This window comes from Cynocephalus volans, chromosome 16 (genome assembly GCF_027409185.1).
Source record: "Cynocephalus volans isolate mCynVol1 chromosome 16, mCynVol1.pri, whole genome shotgun sequence".
Taxonomy (NCBI): Eukaryota; Metazoa; Chordata; class Mammalia; order Dermoptera; family Cynocephalidae; genus Cynocephalus; species Cynocephalus volans.
The window spans coordinates 6,343,022-6,362,439 of NC_084475.1; the positions used below are offsets into that span (position 1 = coordinate 6,343,022).

At 54.2% G+C, this 19,418-nt stretch overlaps 1 protein-coding gene across 1 annotated transcript in view; it reads right to left on the reverse strand.

Annotated features, from left to right (window-relative positions):
* Positions 1–6,715: 6,715 nt before the first annotated feature.
* Positions 6,716–19,418, reverse strand: part of WNT3 (Wnt family member 3) — a 39,041-nt gene continuing 26,338 nt past the window's right edge. The window contains exons 2-4 of the mRNA XM_063081449.1: positions 11,293–11,534; positions 7,861–8,126; positions 6,716–7,195 (exon numbers count right to left, since the gene is read on the reverse strand). Of these exons, the coding sequence (XP_062937519.1) occupies positions 6,716–7,195; positions 7,861–8,126; positions 11,293–11,534 (988 nt within the window). The remainder of the gene's footprint in view (positions 7,196–7,860; positions 8,127–11,292; positions 11,535–19,418) is intronic.

The following is a 19,418-nucleotide window of genomic DNA, read 5'->3' on the forward strand; positions in this document are numbered from 1 at the left end:
AAATAAACTGAAAGTGACATTTTATAGGTAAGTCTGAAAACTAAAGGATTGTCCATTGTCATAAAACAGTTACAACATCTCGTCCTTAAGAAGGCTTCAGGTGAGTCCTTTTGAAGTGGCAGTCCAAGAGAGAATGCCCTCCCCCAGAGCATGCCCACTGGTAGGTCCTTTCTGGCCAAACCAGTCTACAACTTCAAATGACACTTGTTCCAGACAACCCAGTGCCCAGAGCACACCATTTCTTCTTGCCAACCAACCCACTTCTATAGCTCAGTTCCCACAGTGGAGCTAGCAGGGGAGAGACCATTTTTAGAAGTTTCATTTTCAATAGGACAAATCCTATTTTCCAAATAAATGGAGTTGAAAACGTGGTGAGGAGGAAATTAAGGCAGTGGCTAGCCCTTTTAGGAGTGTCTGTGACCATTAACTTGTACATTGAAAGTGCCCAATCTATGAAATGAATTGCTGCCCAAATAGGTTGTTTGTAAAACTGGAAATTCCTTGTTAGAAGTTGACTTAGATAGAGCAAAGTAAGCCTATTAGGAAGTCCTATAGTAGATCATACCCACTGTCCGTGACATCTTAGACGATCTTGCTTAGAGAACAGAAGGAATGACTTTAATTTGGTCATTTAATTAGCTGAGGCTGCCACATTCAGAATTGGATATTTTTGACCTCCTGAGCATTAATCTGGAAACTCCACACATTGTACAATGTATCCATTTTAAATTTGTTTACCTTCTCTTTAATGATTTAACAGAAAAAAACTGCATGATGAAATATATTTTCTCCAAATATATATATATTTATATAATATATAATCTTAGTTAACTCAAAGGTATATACATTGTATAATAAATAATATTTATAAAAAGAGACTTTTTGAATATAAAATCAAAAAGATCAACAACTTCTACAACTTTTTACAAAACTTTGGATACAGCAGGTTGGTAGGAAATTTCTGTTGGATGCTATTACCTGACTACGGTGAGAATAATTACAATGCATTCATGTACTATTATTAAATAATTACTTGTCAGCTACTTGAATACGCCCCAGAAACATGACTTTATCACTTTTAATATAGAATACATAGATATGAAAAGACTGTTTTGAAAATTTGTATCCATTCTGCTAAAGTATTCTCACAGAAAACAAGCATTATCCAGTTGACATGACTTAAAAATTTTCAGTCTAAGGTGAGATAGGGAGGGGCATTTCAGACTCTCTATAGAGGGGTGGGGTGTGTATCTTTAGCAGGGCCTGTGGCCAGCAGATTCAATAGTGCAGGCAGGCTACTAGATGACCATCTTGGCAAGCCTGCCTGTGCAAGCCGGGATATAACTGACCTGATATGTTGGGTCAGGGTTAGGCAGACCCCAGAGAGAAAGAAAAAAAGAAAGGAAAAGCTTTGTTCTGCTCTACTCCCCTCCTGCATCTCTTCTTTCTGATTCTCCTTAAGACAGACTTGTTGGATTGATTCATACTGGCAAATCCATTTGCCTTCATTTTGCCTGCTCCTCTAGGGTTCTCAACAGGACCAGTGTGCATCAAGGAGAACTCAGCCATGAGATGCTTTACCCAAGGGAGCGAGTGACTGCCTGCGCCCCTTCGAACACCTAATCCAGATACTTGGTAACTGCAAGGACTGATGCTACACCAGCATGCAGGTGAGGGTGGAGGAGCTGTTTTAAAGAACTCTGCATCTCTATTGACTCACATAGGCCAGAGAGGAAAGTATGCAGGAAGACATGTCCTCATCGGAGAGGAAACGAAGCAATCACTTTCATCCTCCCCATCCACTAGTCACAAAATTGGAATTTCAGGAATAGATTGCTACTCTCTCACTGGCCCTTTGTCTAATTTATACGAAGGTGCCCTAGAATCCAACTGCTCTACCTGGAGTTGTTTTTACAGAGAACCTGCAGGTGAGCGGGGTTGGGAAGGATTGAATGACCCTTTCCACAGATACCACTTCTTTTCTTTAGGAAGCCATTTGAGCTGGAGAAGACCCGCCCCCACATATGACCTATTTATAATGTCCACTACAAAAAATGTACTGCATTAACAGTGGAAACTGCAGAACAGTAGAAAAAGATTTTGAGACCTGACTGCCTGTCGTACAGAACAGGGCTATAGAGACAATGAGACTAAGAAGAAAGCTGTTCTTCAAACAGGCCACGCAGTACTCCTAGTTCCTCAAAACTCAAAATCCTACTCTAGCAATTGCCTTGCACCTCCCTACCACTCCATCCTAGCTAAACCTATGGCTTTTATCAGAATGTGAAAGTATCTCAGATTGGAATGGGAGTAGACAGAGAAAAGGAGATTACAGCGGTTTGTCCTATTCCATAACTCCCACCTCACAGGCAGCTGGGAATGTCAGAATTCCAAGATGCAGCTTGGAAACAGAATCTTACCCATGCTGATGTCTTCACCACCAGGCCAAGAGCTCACATTAGCCCAGCCTGTTCTGTTGGAGTAGAATTTTTTTTTTCATTTTTATTTAACATGTGCAAAGATAAGCCTCAGGTCCATTCCTATTGGACCCTAGAGAACTAAAAAGAAAGCCCCCTTCTTTAAAAACCACACACCATCCAGAGTAGGGTGAGAAACATAAGATGAGAGAGAGGGAGGACCTGGTCAGTGGGCAGTTGGGTCCCAGTCATTTACCACCCGTGTGGCTGGCAACAGTCTGTAGTCCTTGCTGGCTGATGCTGAGGGCTGAGCCCGACTCTAGGTCCTGCTTCCCGTGGGACTTCAGTGAATCCGCCCAGCCACACACTGCACCCCTTCCCAGCGCCCTTGGGGAAAATAAGGAGGAAGAATTAGAAACCGTTCCTTTCCCAGGGAGTCCACCCATTGGGGTGCAAAGATCAGGGGCTGCTGACAGGAGATCTCAACATTTCTCATGTGTGAGGAAGTGATGGGGGCTTGAGTGGCTCCTCCCTGCTCTGTCCTACACGTTGAGGCTTTCCACTAGGGAAGTCGTTTGATTTATAGTCTGGGATCCAAATCTTACCTCTCCCACTTCTAGCTGAGGGTTTTGGGCACCCAGTAGCAGGTAAATACCTCAATGCAGGAATTCATCTTGTGGAGAGACTGGGAGAAACCCTGGGCAGAGTCCCCAACTTCAAGTTAACTCTTATGCTAGGCTAGTGCCAGGCATGCACTGTTTTTGTATTTCACCAAACAGCTTGATAATGAGCTTTCCAAACAGAAGAAAGTCCATCTAATTAATTATGAATAATTCTTTCCCCTGGGAGTAACAATGTATACATTTTATTCATTGGTATAGTTAGATTTCACAAAGGATGTGAGGCACAGAGCAATTTCACAGGCATTCCCAATCAACCCTCGACTCCTCTGGTAGGCTGCAGGGCCAATGTAAGACTATTCTACAGAGGCAGAAACTGAAGCTCAGCAAGATTGAAAGGACATGCCAAAGGTCCAGGATGTGGGGTCAGCTAGGCCACTTGACTCTTGTCCAGAACTTTTCCAGCTCACTGCGCTCACATTAGCAGAATAAGGAATAAATCTAGTATTTGTAAGGTACCAAAGCTAAGGTACCAAATCAGTGGGTAGCTGGAGACACTGGACAAATGCTGGAAGTGATGGGAAAGGTGCTTTCTCCACACAGGAAGGACCCAGGCAGGACTCTGCCCATTCTGTGGCATAAAGCCATTTTGCCTGGGGCTCTCCCCCGAATGTGTGGGGGGCACCTGGCCTGCTCTGTGGCTCCCTTCCCTCTCCTACCTGCACTTCCAAGACTGACAGGGCAGCCAAGAGAAGATCTAGGGGCTCTGTCCCATGCAGTCCCTGCCAGCTTGTCTCTCAGGTTCTTAGCTTGGATGCAGAGTGACAGTATGGATGAAAGAAGTAACCTGGTCTCAGCCAATCTTTGGCCTATGGCTCCAGACTAAGCAGCAAGCCTGGGGAAAGGTGTTCTTGGAGGGCAGCTCTGCGTGACCCAGGAATCTCTGCTGCCTGTCCGTGAGCACTTGGCCCATGTGCCAGGCCCTGCGCCAGGCTATTCGTGTGCAGGGGACATGGTTCTTATCCCCAGTTCACAAATAAGGAAACCAGGGCTCAGAAAAGCAAAAGAGCTCGCCCAAGTCACCCAGTGGAGAAGTTATCAAAAGGGCCCCACATTGCGGGAGATTCTCCACTTGTCTAAGAGTCAGGGCTCCAGAGTCTCCAGAGAGGAGTGACTTGGGGCTATGGCCTATTTGGACAGGTGTCTTAAAACCATGTCTATGCAGCACTTTACATACGATTGGAAAAAACAACAACTGCTTATTCCAGAAATGGGGAGGAAAAGGGGCTGATGAAGAGTATTGATTCTTCTTAGCATCAGTATTAGCACAGCTGGAGGGATTTTCCGGACACAGAGGGTGTACCCAGCACCTCCTTCCCCTCTTGGCAGATCTCAGCTGCTCACACAGGGCAGGGGTGGGGCCAGAACAGAGGTGCCTCTGAGACCCACTAGAGCCACTGATGGGGCTTGTGCTGTTGCTGCTGTGGCCTCTGCAGGACCCACACACAGGGCTTTCTGGAGGCACAGAACCAGGCCCTGCCTCAGCCACTAACTTGGTGTTACCATCTGTGAAATGGGCAAGCTACACAAATGGCTCTCTAGGCCCTGTCCAGTGTGAATGTTTTAAAACTGTTTTCCCCACAGCTCCTCAGAATCTCCAGAGCTATTCCCACTTAATAGTGGGGACACCATGTAGCTTCTAGCCATAGCAAACATCAGAGGAAGATAGCCACTGTGGTTTTCAAACATTCCTTCCACCTTGACATGCCACAGTTGGCCTGTGAGTTTTCTCTTATTCTCTGACTTTTCCTCTATCATTTTGAAAAGCAGTCATTGAAACTGTCCAAGTAATGATGCTCTTTCTTTGCACAATGACTGCCCTATGTCACGACTCTGATTGCATTTACCACACTTTCTATCAGTGCTATCTTCAGAGATGCATTCTCATCTGTTAACTCACCTGAGCCCCAGAAAAATTCTGCTGGGCCCACCATGATCACTACCACTGTGCAGATGAGGAAACTGAGGATCTAAGGTCAGATGGCTGAAAGTGGTGGAGCTGGAACCCACCTTTGTGCTCTTTCCACTCCCCACACTGCTGGAAAGGTCATGCCTCCTGCTGCCTTTCAGGACTCTGTCCCTCCTAGGGTATATGAGCTACACCGAGGGGCTTCCCGGGTAGGCGGGTGAGTTGCCCTCACCCTGAGCTATTTCTCATGATGTCAGGTACCTCCCACGCCTCAGAGGCCTGTCCCCTCCTCCAGTGCCACACAGCAAAGACAAGGTGCCCCATGAGTAAGTGCAACTCTGAGTGGGGTGCTCCCTTCATCATAGGCTACTCCCCCCTAACACTGCCCCAGCCAGCGATCACCCAGTAGGTTGGTGATTTCCAGTGAACCAAGCACTGTCCCCAGCATTCTTTCATTTGTCCCTCACAGTCCCTCTGGGGAGGATGACAGGTGAGGAAACAGGTCTATGAAGACTATCTTGACTGAGTCACATGGTGGGCGAGAGGTAGGTACTGGACCAGGGTTGGGCCTACTTCCAAGGCCCAAGCTCATATCTCTACATACTAGGCTCCTTCTCAGGGAGAGAAAAGGGAGAAAGGGCACATGGGCCTTAGAAGCCTTCCACCACCTGAGGCTCCAGGACCACTCCAGGTAATGCTGACCTATCCTGGGGTCCTTTGGATCCAAGGGCCAGTGCACAGTGCCTCCCACGCGGGCCACCTCTGGGAAGCTTGAGATCATAATCCACCAGCCTTTGATCCTTTGATTACTCATCACAGTCACTCTGAACTTGAAATCCCTCCTCCTCCCCATTACCATCCATAAACTTGGTGAGAGTGCTCCCTGCTCCACCCAAGCCTCAGATCCGTCAGGAAATGGGCTTATGCACGCTTCCCTCACCCACCTCCCTGAGCCTTCACCCACCTCCCTGAGGACAGTAGGATTTAGGCTTGTGCAAAAACTTGCCCTCTAAATTCAAGGATGGATGCAAAATGACTCTGCCCCAGGGGTAGAAGAGACTTTCAGCCTACTATTTCAAGTATTTTAACCCCCTCATTTTACAATGAGAAAACTGAGGCCCAAAGAAGTTAGGGACAAAGTCAGGACCGTATGGGATCGGGTCTCCCAGCTTCCAGCCCCAGTGTCCCTCTTCTTACTCCACAATGCTCAATAATGATAGTCAGTGACCATGCAAAAATTCGATCTGGCTCATAATTTACTAACTTTATAAGAATTTTAATCAATTGGGCCGGCCTATGGCTCACTTGGGAGAGTGTGGTGCTGATAACACCAAGGCCACAGGTTCGTATCCCTATATAGAGATGGCCAGTTAGCTCACTTGGAGAGCGTGGTGCTGACAACACCAAGTCAAGGGTTACGATCCCCTTACCCGTCATCTTTAAAAAAAAAAAAAAAAATTTAATCAGTTGTTCACAGCTTATGTGCACATGCTTGGTTGTCATCTGTGCTTTGTGTAATACACCAACTCACTATCCAAGGACCATTCCACTAAAGCTTGGGAGATCCTGGCTTCCTATTTTGGCTGTGGGAAGTTGGGTGTCTTGGCTAGCTTAACAATAGAACAGGGTGGTCAAGAAGAGGATATGGGCAAACCCAGCTCCCTGGATCAGGGTGCCCCGCCACCCCAGCCCGCACCCTACCTGGCTCCCTACTTGCAGGTGTGCACATCGTAGATGCGTATGCACTCCTGGCAGCTGACGTAGCAGCACCAGTGGAAGATGCAGTGGCATTTCTCCTTCCGCTTCTCCGTCCTCGTGTTGTGGCCACGGCCACAGCAGAGCAGATCACAGCCATCAATGCCGTGGGATGTGACATTGCAAGTCCGGTCCCTCGTGCCAAAGGAGCCCGTCTCCGGGTTGGGCTCACAAAAGTTAGGGGAGTTCTCGTAGTAGACCAGGTCCCTCTCAGTGGGTGGCTTGAAGAGTGCGTACTTGGCCCGGAGGGTCTCCACCCAGCCTCGGGACTCACGGTGCTTCTCCACCACCATCTCCGAAGCACTGTCGTACTTGTCCTTGAGGAAGTCGCCGATGGCACGGAAGTCAGGCTGGGCCCACCAGCAGGTCTTCACCTCACAGCTGCCGGACAGCCCGTGGCACTTGCACTTGAGGTGCATGTGGTCCAGGATGGTCTGGGGAAGAGGAGTAGCAGCTGGCTCCCAGACTGACCCCACCTGGAAGCACATCTAGACCTTCCCACTCTTACCCTGCCCACCCCGTTCACTCCACTGTAGCCTGCTCTCCTCCTACTGTGCACCAAGAGGAGAACTGATGGGGACTGAGGCAGGGACCTAAAGGATAGTGAGTGATCATTGCTTCCCTCCCCTTCACACCCCCAGCATAGGCACACATCACATCCGTTTCTCACAGCATAGGAAACAGGAATTGTTATCCCAATTTCACAGATGGGGAAACCGAGGCTGGAGCTTAAGTGACTTGCCCTAGGTCACCCAATCATAGGAAGGGATGGAGGCTGAATTCAAAGCCAGGTCTCCCGGACTTCACTCAGCCAGCCAAAGTGCACAGGGTGGGGGTTGGGGGGGACCTGCCCCCCTGGGGCCACACTCACAGGCAGAGACGAGGAACAGCCCAAGGAGGAAGAAAGGTGGACAGAAGGGGTGGCCGTGGGGTGTGCTGGGGGCCAAGCCTTGGGGAAGGGGAGCCCAGGACGCACAGGGCTACCGGGAAGGGGCAGGGCGGGGAGGGGGCGAGGCCAGCCCAGGAGGGGCAGGGCCAGGGTCCGAGCAGGGGTTCCGGGGGTCTCCGGCAGGGTTGGGGCGAGGGCGGCGCGGCTCACCGTGCGGCCCGCCTCGTTGTTGTGCTTGTTCATGGCCGAGCGGGCATCCGGCCTGTTCTCGCGCGCGTCCGCGAACTCCCGGGACACCAGCACCCCGAAGTCGGCGTCCTCGCTGCAGCCGCCCCACTTCCAGCCTTCGCCGGGCGGCCCCTTATGATGCGAGTCGCAGCCGCAGATGGTGGAGGTGCCCTCGGCGCAGGAGCGCGTGACCGCAAAGGCCACGCCGGCCGAGGCGATGGCGTGCACGAAGGCCGACTCGCGGGTGGCTGCGGGGAGCGCGTGGGGGCAGCGCTCAGGCCCCGGCCCGAGACCGCCCGCTCTGCCGCGACCTCCCCGGCCGGGAGGAGGAGGCGGTGGGGAAACCGAGGGAAGAGGAACCCTCCCGACCCTCTCGGGCTGGCCCAGGTCCCACATTACCGACGTCGCAGCTGAGGCCCAGGGCCGCTCACCAGTTAGCCCAGGGCCACAGCCGCTGCTAAGGGGCGGAGCGAGCCTGTCAACCGCTCTGCAGGCTGCGAGGGGCTGAGGCAGCCGCGCTCCGTCCTGCGCTCCTGCCCTCCGCCTTGGCAGACTCCGGAGACCCCGGCACAGGCCTGCGAGCCTGCACGCTCAGAGCTGCCCAAGGCCGCCATTCCCCGCCGGGACGCACTTGGGCAGACCCTTTCCCTTTCGGAGCCTCAGTTACCCTCTCGTCAAATGGCTGTAGCTTCTCCCTGGCGCCAGAGCTCCCGACCAGGAGAGCAGTGGCCCGTGCCTCGGTCTCCTCCTCCCGCGCCCCCAAGGTTTTGGACTGAGGACTCCAAGCCCCTCCCAGGAAGGGTCGAGACACAGAGCAGCTCCCCTGGTTCTGCCCCAGTCAGGGTCCAGCGAAGAAAGAGGGGAGATCCCTTTTTCTCGCCTACTGTCCCCCCGGCCTCGTCACGACGGTGACCTCCTCTGAATGCTGGGTATGCAGCAGGGGCCGCGCCGCGCGCGCTTTCGTCGCACCGTCTCCTGCACCCTGCGAGGCAGAGGGGTTTAGTACGCGCCCGTGTCACGGACACGGACATTGACGGGGAGCACAGGCCTGCGCGATGTGCAGTCCGGCCACCTCTCTCCCCCGGGCGGCGACCCCCGAGCCCGGAGGTGACTCGCAACCTTGGCGCAGGCTGCGAGGAGCCCAGCCCGTCGAGAGGACCGGGCTGCCGCCCTGCGTGCGGAGGGAGCCGTAGCTCCGCAGACAGGCGGCCGGGACCCCTCGTAGACACTGCTGTCCCTTTGAGGCCCAGCGCCCTCACGGGCCACCTCCACGAACCCTGGCAGGGAGTGCGGCGCGGGGCCCGCCGGGCGCCGGAGTCTGCGCAGCCGGGGCCGACCGCGGAGGGTCCCCCGGTCCCGATGCCGCGCTCCGCTCCTCCAGCGCCCGGCGGGAGGGCTCGCAGGGCGGGCGGCGGCGCCCGGAGTCCGGGCCGCGCTCGGTTCCCAGCCCCGGGGACGCGGGGGCGGCGGGGGCGGGGCGGGGATTAGCCTGGGAGCGGCGCTGCCAGCCCCGCTGTGCCGGTCCCCGTCGGCCGGGGCCCGCTGGGCCGCTCAATCCGCCTTTGTTCGCGCGGTGTCACACCGCATTACCCGCATAATGCGGCCGCCGGGCCCGGGCCGCCGCGCCGGCCGCCACCGCGTAGCAACGGGCGGCTCCCGCGGCCGGGCCGCGCCCCCAGCCCCGGCGCCCCCAGCCCCGGCGCCGGGCCGCGCCGTCCCCATTGAAGCGGCGCCCCCCGCCCCCGCGCCGCGCCGCGCCCCGCCCCGCGGCCCGAGGGCGTGTGAATGGCGCGGGGCCCTGCGCGAGCCGCCCCCCGCCCGGCCCGGACAGACCGACTCCCCGCCACCCTGGGTCTCAGCGCGGCGGCGCAGGGGAGCCCTCGGCCGTGCACCCGGCGGGGGCCCCGAGCGGCGTCCGAACCCGGCTCCACCGCCCGGGCGCGGGGCGTCCCCCGGACACTCCCTCCACGGCTTTCCTCCAGTTCCCAAGGTCTCTGACATAGTCCCCCGTAATTCATGCGACAGAACCTAGGACGGTGACTTAAAACGCTGCGCGCAGAGTGAGTGGGGAGCTCGCCCGGAGACCCCGTTCTCGGGGGCTGGTGGCCGGGGCGGGGAGCGACAGTGGTCGCCTCCGGGGGGCGCGTCTGGACGCGCGGCTGCGGACTCAGCGCTACCTGGCCCGAGGGGGGCACCGGAAAGCGCTGAGACGGGCACACCCGCAAGACCAGGTTTGAAATGCAAACCGCCGCCGCTTGGCCCCAATTAAGAGGCCAAACCGTTTATGTAAACAAGGAATAATTAGCTTTGGTAATAGGAGTGTAAACACATCACCGTCCATTGATTTGCTAATTGCCCTCCTGTCCCCTGACAATAGCCAGCATTTTGCCTGTAGGTCGGACAGACCCTGTGCTCCTGAGGCACAGGTAAAGGGGGATTGGCCGCTAAAATGGGGGTGGCCAGCTCCCCCCCACCGCGCCACCGGCTCTCGGATCCCTTTTCTTGACGTCTGTAAATGCAGCTCCTAGCGATTCCCTCTCTTTGAAAAGGAGGGGGGGCCCGGCTCAGCGGTTTGATGGCAAAGCTGTCGTGGTGGCCAGCCCAGCTAGCATCATGAAATTTCTGGATACTGCACTTGTTCAAAGAGTTGCCCATCTTCAGCCCAGAACACACAAGCCCCAAAGTCCTCTTCTTGGGGAGCAGTTTCCCCCTCATCCCTCCCTCTAGCGACCTCCATGTTCAAAGTCAAATATTGGGACTCCATTCAGGTGAGGCACAGCCAGTTAGAATCCCAGGTTGCAAGATGGCTGGAAAGTTCCCCAGAGGCCAGTGTGCCCTCTAGCCCACCACAGTTCGTGGGCATATCCGGTTTACAGGGCATGGGGACCAAGAGAGCCTTTCGGTGTGTGGGGGAAGGGAACAACGAAATGCTACCAGCACCAGGCAGCCTGCTTCCTCAGCTCCTGCGGACCTTCTACATGGGAGACACCTAGGGGTGGCAATGCCCGCCCCCCCAAAGCTGCATTTGCATAGCATTTAACACAGCATTGGAAAAATGTTACTAATATCCACATCAAAGCCTAGGCCCATCTCTGTGCAAGCCAGGAAGGAAGACTGTGGACTCCTTGGTGCCTGCCCTTGGATCTCAGGATCTTGGATCTCAGGGTAGCGTCTCAAGGCTGTCCCATGCTCAGCAGCACCCAGGAAGATGTGGCTGCCTTGGTGGCAGTCTGGGTCTGTGCAGAGGGAACTGACCCACTTTCCATGGAGGCCACTGGTCACAACCAGCTTTATCACCCTCCTGAGGGGACCCTGAACTCAGAGCTGAGGCACCCTGGGGTGGACAGACAAAGGGTTCCGATGCCCTCCCCCACCCAGCCCCTCACCGACTCCCACCTGGCCCAGAGGCAGTACCTTTGTCGAGGACGGGCCCAAAGATGGCCAGACTGTCGTCTATGGTGGTGCAGTTCCAGCGGCGGCCCCGGAACTGGTGCTGGCACTCCTGGATGCCCAGCTTCACGCCCTCAGCCACGCTGGGCATGATCTCGATGTAATTGCGGCAGAAGCGCAGTTGCTTGGGGACCAGGCCTGGGATGGAGCCACAGAGCAAGGGCTGTGAGCCCAGAGATGTGTACTGCTGGCCCAGGGCCAGGGACCTGCGGACAGACAGAGGGCAATGGCACTGTGGGCACAAAGCACATGGCCCATCGTGGGCATCATTTCTTTTTTTTTTTTTTTTTTTTTTGAGCCCTCTTGGGTAGGTGGAGGAATGGAGGGCCTATGGGCCTAAACCTGTGGCCCTGAGAAGCCTGGCTCCTGAACTTGCTTCCGTTGACCTCGGGAGGCACCCTGCCCTTTGAAGGGCAGGGCTCTGAACCAGGCAAAGTCAGCCTTCTAACTACCTTTCAGGGCGATGGAGACCAGCAGAAACCTCTCATGGGAGTACTGGGGGTAATGGGATGCCAGGAAAAGAACCCTGGACTGGAAAGAGGGTACTTGGGGCCCGGATCAAGTCCATTCCAGGCTCTGGGCCCAGTTTCCCTGATGAGCAATCTCCTAGGGAGTCCAGGATTCTGGGGCCACATGGAGACTTCCAATGACTCATGGAAAGGAACCCAAACCTAAAGGGAGGAAGGCAACAGAGATAGGTTTGATCCTAGCCCCATCTCATAAAAAGCAGAGAAACATCAGTCCCAGCAGGACACACACACACACACACACACACACACGCGCGCCACCTGTGGCATGCCTCCAGCCTCTTCCCCAGGACGCTGCCTGCCTGGCCCAGAGCCTCCCAGTGTCTCCTCCGTCTGTCCACCAGGCCTCCATGACCATCTTTGCAGTTCTCTAGAAGTTTCTAGAGCACCACCTCTTCTCTCACCAGAGATGGGAGCTTGGATTTTTTTCCAAGACAAGTTTAGCACAGAGCCAGAAGGGAGAAGATCTCAAATCTCACTCCTCCCACTCAATACCATATGACTCTGGTCAAGTCACCCCATTCTTCTGCCCCTAATTTTTTCATCAATATCCTGTCAACCTCTCTCAGGTTTTATAAAAAGTCAACAGATCGAAAGGCCTTGTGGGAAAGGGGAGGAGGGAAAAGAGTTTAAAACACTAGGAAACCAAGGTACTGTGGGAATCACGACTTTTCCATTCCCTCCCTGCAGCATAGGAACAGCAAGAATGACATCGTGTGGGGAAAGCTGAGAAAATGATCCCTGGGTTTCATTGAGCTTCAAGGCCAATTGTGATCAGCCCTGTAATCGGGGACAGTGTGAGCTGGAAGAAGGGGTACATGGGGGCCCGTCTCCTCTCCCTTTATATACAGTACTGACCAAGGCTTTTGTCTGGCACTAGTCTGGGTTGAGTCCCCTACACAAAGTGACAGGCAGAAGAAGCCTTGGGAAGAGGGTCCAGGAGAAGACCCCAGGGGAGGATCAAGAAATAGCACACAAAAGCTTTCTGGGTTAAACACAGGGATGAACCAAATGTCTGCCATTTACCAACTCTTGCCAGGCACCTTATATGCAACGTTTCTAATCACTTCTTAACATGGAGAATATTACTACCCCCAGATGAGGAAACAGAGGCTCCTCAGAGAGCATTAGGGCTTTTGGGTGTCAGGCCTGTGGCAGTTGGGGACATGCTGTGTGCTTTCCCCAGCATCCTTCCTCCACACTTTCCCCAGCATACTTCCTCCATAGCTTGCTCCTGGCCTTAGCCAGCTTGTGCAGAGTCCAAGGGACAGAGCTCTTTGGGCACTGTGGAGGGGCATGGTGTCCTTCCACCGTGGGCTGTTTCTGGGCTCAGTTGTCAGGGCTCAGTTGTCTATTTGTTTATTTGGGGGAAGAAATTGAGGGAACCAGACTTGGGAGTTTGGATGGTACCATTTACGAGAGATTTCTAGATCTTAAGCACTCCTTTTAAAGAGAAGGAAGGAGCAGACAGAAGTTGTGACTTAACACTAGTAATGGCTGACTACTGATTTCCTCTGTGCCGGGCACTGAGCTGAGCCCTTTCTTTGGGTTTTCCTCATTTAATCTTTATAACAATGCTAGCACACAGTAGGGTCGTTATTAGCAGTCTTCTTTTACAGATGGCTTAGGCTTGCAGGTTGAGTGACCAGCCCAGACCACAGAGCTGCTAAGGAGTTGCCTATTGGAGCCCAGGCCATCTGACTCCAGAGCCCCTGAAGCAAACCCCTGTACCACCCTCCCTTCCGGGCAATGCCTGCCTAGGTCCTGAGGGGGTGGGAGTGGCTTCCGGCCTGGCCTGCACCCTGGGCCTCAACACTGAGCCCACGCATGAGTGGGACAGAGCTGGTGAGCCCAAAACCCTGATGGCACATGGCACATATGGCACCTGATGGGCCTGCAGGCTGCCCTCTCCTGCCCCTGCCCTGTTTATAGTTATAAACAGAGTGATAATAAAATGCCTGTTATTTATTGTGTACCCACCATGCCCTGGGCACATTCTGGGTACTTGTGTCTGTCACCTTATGTTACCCTCACAGCAGGTCTCTGAGGTAGGAACTTCATTATCATCGCCATCATCCCATTTCATAGATGAGGAAACTGAGGCCAGGGAACTAAGTAATCTGCCCAAACATGCAGGGCTGTGCGACCTCCCTCCCAGCTCAGGCTGCCTCTCCCAGTGCTCTTGACCAGCATGTCCAGCTCTGCCCTGCCCTGTCTGCTGCCCCAGCAGCCCTGCAGTCACTGGAGAGGGAAACCGAGCAAGGGTTCAGTGCAGACGACTCGGCATAGCACCATCCCAGGAGGGCGGCTCAGGAGCAAGGCGCGCCTGGGAAGAAGCCCAGGCCAGCCCCTCCTCTGGTGCTCAGGACCCAAAGCCCTGCGTGGCACAGCTGAGAGGGCAACTGAGGCTGAGTGGGTGGCACTTAGGGGCCCTTTCTCTCCCCCTTCTCCTCCCATGCTGTCCTTCCTCCTCCTTCCCCACCTTCTCCCAGCCTTTGCCTCGCACCTGTCAGCACCTTCTGCAGCCCACACACTCAAGCTAAGCTGGAGGCTGAGCCCCGTACCACGGTCAGAGCCTACAAGAGGAGCCCTAAGAGAGCACTAAGCCCATTATAGAGAGGAAAAAGCAGAGGCCACAGAGAGGAGTGACTGGTCCAAGGCCACCCAGGGAGCCAGGGTAGGCTGGCTCCTACTGCAGGGAGTGGGGGCAAGGAGTGGGGAAGCCCCAGAGGCTCTTCACTGCAGCTCTTGGTGAAGCTGGTTTCCCTCCTAAAGGGACCCAGGGGGGTCTTCTCAGTCCGGCAGAGCATCAAGCTCTGGGCACTGGCTGCAGGGCTTGGTTGGCCACAAAGGCCAGAGTGCTCCCCAAATATCTCCAGGAAGGAGATGCCACAGTCCCCTGCACTCCCCTGATGGCCACCAAGCCCCTAACAGCTGAGTCCTTCCTACTGTACTTGCAGTCGCGCCTCTGACCCATGCGGGATTCCTTTTGTCGGCACCAGCAATAGCAACGACGGCTGTTTATTCAGCATGTGCTCTGTGGCAGGCACTTCACGTGCATTGTCGTCTCATCTAATCCTCATGACAACTCTGTGAGGTGGGCATTATCATCCCCATGTTACAGATGAGGACACTGAGGCACAGGGAATTTGCACAACTTACACAAGGAAGTGGCTGAGGTAGAATTCAAACCCTGGTTTGTCTGGCTTTGAGTGTGATGTCCCCCAAGAACTCCGCAGCCTCAGAGATGATGAATTATTTTCCCTCTTCCCACCAGACCCAACCAACTCTGCCCCTGGAGCCAGGATGCTTGGCTCACACCCAGCTCTGACATTTCTTAGGCTTCTCCATGCCTCAGTTTCCTCATCCGCAAAACAGATGTGACGGAAGGCATAAATGATATACTCCAGTGGCGGGCACAGAGTATGCCCTCAAGAAAGGGTAGTTGCTGTGGTTACCACGAGTTTAGGGGCTGCACGAGCACTCTGTCCCCTCCTTGCCTTGTCACCAACCTCATTCCTCCCATCCTCGCATCCCCAACTTGGTGGAACACATCAGAATTTCCAGAGCCCTTTCCCATCCAACATGGAGAAGAATGCTTGGGATCAGAGCAAAGTCCCCTTCCCTGGCAGCTCAGTCCTAACAACGTGGCTGAACAAAGACATTTGTAATCTTCCTGAGGGTTAAAGGTAACCCAAAGGGCAAGGGCAAAAGGACATTTCCAGGATGCTCCATTCAAAGGTTTCAGCTCAGATCAGGACATCCAGCAGGTAATTAGCAAGGCCTCTGGGGATGGGGCTTAGCTTCTGGGCTGGTGTTGGGGCTAATGAGGCTGTGGCCATGGGATTGATTTCTGCAGCGTAGCTGCCCTCCCCCAAACATGCCCTGCCACCCTGACCCTGAGCCTCCTACACACACAGTGCTGAAATCCCACCATCACAGACACATTAATTTAGCTCACCACTTCCTGTCCCCATTAATGAAGTGCACGTTCCCCTGGGGGAGGCAACAGGGCGAGCCTCTCTCTCCTTGACGCTTTGTACCACAGTATGAGTGGCTTTGATTAGACTTGCCTAGCCTGCCGAATGCCGTGCAGCCGCTGACCCACCCGTGCACGCCTTTGCTCACACACGCTGGGCCCTCCACCTGGAGTGTCTCTCCACTGCCCAGCTCCCTGCAAACCCTAAGGATGGAGCTCGTGTCTCCTCCCAGCATTTCCCAACCCTTTCCCTCATACCGCACACGCACACAGACACACGCATACACACACGCACGCACATGCACGTACATGCACACACATGCACGCATACACGCACGCACACACGCACATGCACGCACACACGCACATGCACGCACACGCACATACACCCATACACGCACGCACACACGCACATGCACGCACACGCACACACCCCAGCACACTTGGGCTTCCGAAGGGCCAGGCACAGGATAGGTTCTCGCTGATTCTCAAGGGAAAGAATGATGGCATGACTTCCCCAAAGGGCCAGTCTGCTGCTCCCCACTCCCCAGGCCTCCAAGCATCCGGAGATTCCACCTACACACAGGACAAGACTCCTCGGTTCCGCTGAGGAAGTTCCTACGTTTAGAATCTGAGACTATGGCCAGGCTCCCAAGGGAGGTAGGGACCCACCTGGCACCAGCAGCTGGTGAGGGGGAGAGTGGAGGGCCCTGCCAGGCCTTTTCAGCTGGGCCACAGGCTATTTATACCCAGCGCCTGGCCCTGCCCTGTCCAAGGGCCCTGCCACCCTCCCTCCAGGGATAACTCATCCTCCACCCCAACCAGCTGGGCAAGGACGGACACAGGCAGCCAGGCGGAGGGACAGCTGGTGCCAGCAGGACCTCTCAGGGTGAAACACCCCACTCCAAATAGGCCAGACCTCAACACCACACACGGCCTCATCAGATTCTCCCTCCACCCCAGTTCTTTGTGGCTACTCCCACAGCACCTTCCGGGACCAGAGGGCTGAGGGTGGGCCTGTGCAGTGAGCACACAGACAGAGATAACATTTTTAACCAAAGAATTCAGGCCAGCCTAGATGCTGAATTGACTTACGCACATAACAAACGATGAGACACCAAAAAGTGCCCCACGCAGTGTGTCCTGCCTGGTCTGACACTGACACTGTTGACCCACAGATTCGGCCATCTGCCCAGCAATGACTGAGCCCTGCTTAGGTGGGCTACCCGTGCTGCAGGGGTGCCCATGGCACTCTTACCATGCTTTCCTTAGCGGTTCACTAGGGTTTAGGGTCCTACACCCAACCAGGTAATGTCCCCTGTGCCCAAGCTTGTCTGTATGTTTTACCTCAGAGCCTCCCAACATTATAGGATCTTAGAGATTGGAGTGGCCTCAGGGGTCATTTAGTTCAGGGTGTTTCTTATTTGTTAGTCATTTTCCCCAGATGGAATCATACAGGCAGGGGGCCTGTCTTGAAAAAGTTGAACATAGAATTACCATATAATCCAGCATTTCCACTCCTAGGTATATGGCCAAAATAATTGCAAATGGGACTCCAAGAGATACTTGGACATCAATGTTCATAGCAGCATTACTCACAATAGCCAAAACGTGGAAGCAACCCAAGTGTCCATCAGCAGACAAATGGATTAAGAAAATGTGGTACATCCATTCAATGGAATAGTATTCAGCCATGAAAAGGAATGACGTTCAGACACATGCTATAACATAGATGAACCTTGAAAACATGGAAAGTGAAATAAGCCTGACACAAAAGGACAAATATTGTAAGATTCTGCTTATACGAAATATCTAGAATAGGCAAATTTATAGAGACAGGAGTAGATTAGAGGATACCAGGGGCTGGGGGTGGTGATGGGTATGGAGTTTCAGTTTGGGATAATGAAAAAGTTTTGGAAACAGGTAGTGGTAATGATTGCCCAACATTGGAATGTACTTAATGCCACTAAATTGTACACTTAAAAATGGTTAAAACAGCAAGAAAAAAAAGAGAAGGGGTGGTGGTACCTGGATCCCCATCTCTCAACTTGACCTTGGCCCCTACCTAGGGCCCCTCTGCAGGATGCAGTTTGAGAGCTGCTGGTCTAGTCTAATCCCTTTCTTCTCTACAGGGAAACACTGAGGCCCAGAGAGGGTTTGTCCTTTCCCTGGATCACACAGCTGGCTGGTGGGGAGCAGGAGTAGAAGCCAGGGCTCTAGATCACCACCAGGGCTCTCCTCCCTGCACCATCATGCCTTTTTTTGGTAAGAATGCCATCTTCTACCTCCCATCAGTCCCTTAACCTGGGGGAAATAAATGCATCTTCTCGGAAGCTTCTCTGAGGCTGGGCACAGAGTGGACCCTTCCATCCCCATATTGGGGGGGCTGTAGAAGTTGGACCCTGGGGCTGAAGCCCAAGAAGAACCTTCAGGGCTCCCCTTCTCCTCCCTCCAGCCTTAGGGTGAGCTCCATGACCAAGCTTCCCCCAAGCATGCCTTTCTTAAAATCATGGGCCCATTGCCCTCTGCTTTCCCCGTGTGAGGCCTAATCATCTCTGCCAGCCCCGAAGAGAGAACATCTTAAGATTCTGATCCAAAGACCTAGTGTCTCTTAAAATGAGTGACACAGGTGCTGAAAGAGAGGGGGAGAGGGGGGAGAGGAAGAGAGGGAGGGAGAAGGGAGGGATTGGAAACCACCTCCTTTGTGGTCCTGAGTCTCTGTCCTCCTGCAGCAGTAACCACAGTGTTTCTGTGAATCCACAACAGCCCAGGGCTAGGTGCTCCACCTGCTGGCTCCTGGGCAGTACTGGACTGAGGCCCAACCTGATCCTGGGTTCAGAGGGGCTCCGCCCTGGCCTGGGGAAAGACAGAAACTTCCAGAAGAGGAAGGAAAGGCTTGAGAAAAGAGCAGGAAGTAAAGAGCCAAGCATTCGCCTTGGAACTCAAGGCACTGCCTTTCCATTCAGGTCACAAGGCTGTTCAGGGCTAGTGGACATCATGAGGGAGCCCAGCACATTCACAGAGCCCAGCAGGGCGGCAAAGGGGCTGGGCCCAACGGGTGTATCACATCCTGGGACTTTCAAGGAGGTCACACCCAGAGTGGCGAGGCAGTCACTGCTCCTGACAAGGGAGGCCACAGCCCTGGACTGGGGCCACTCACCCTGGTGCTTGGGTGGGGAGCTTGTGACAAAGTGAGAGGAGGAATCCGGCTCGAGATTCCCAAGCTATCATTTTTCCCGGCCTGTCCACTGGTCCTCCCTGGAACACATGTGGGCCCCATGGGTGCTGAGCTCTGGTCTACACCCTTCCCAACACCTTGGTGCAGGGCCAAGGGTAGGAAGTTGTTTCTGAGCCAAAGGGGTTCTCATGGTGCTGTCGTCCTGTGGTCCACGGGGGGCTTCTAGGTACCCCAGGGGATGTCTTTCATCAAAAGAGAGGGAGATGTCTCTGTACCTTTCCCATCAGTCGCCAGATCATTCACTCAACAGGCACGGATGGGCCATCTGGTTCTCCTGTGTCTCCAGCAGGGGTAGGAGCAGCCCTGCTTATGTCTAGGAAGGAGAGTGGAGAAGGTCCATGCATGG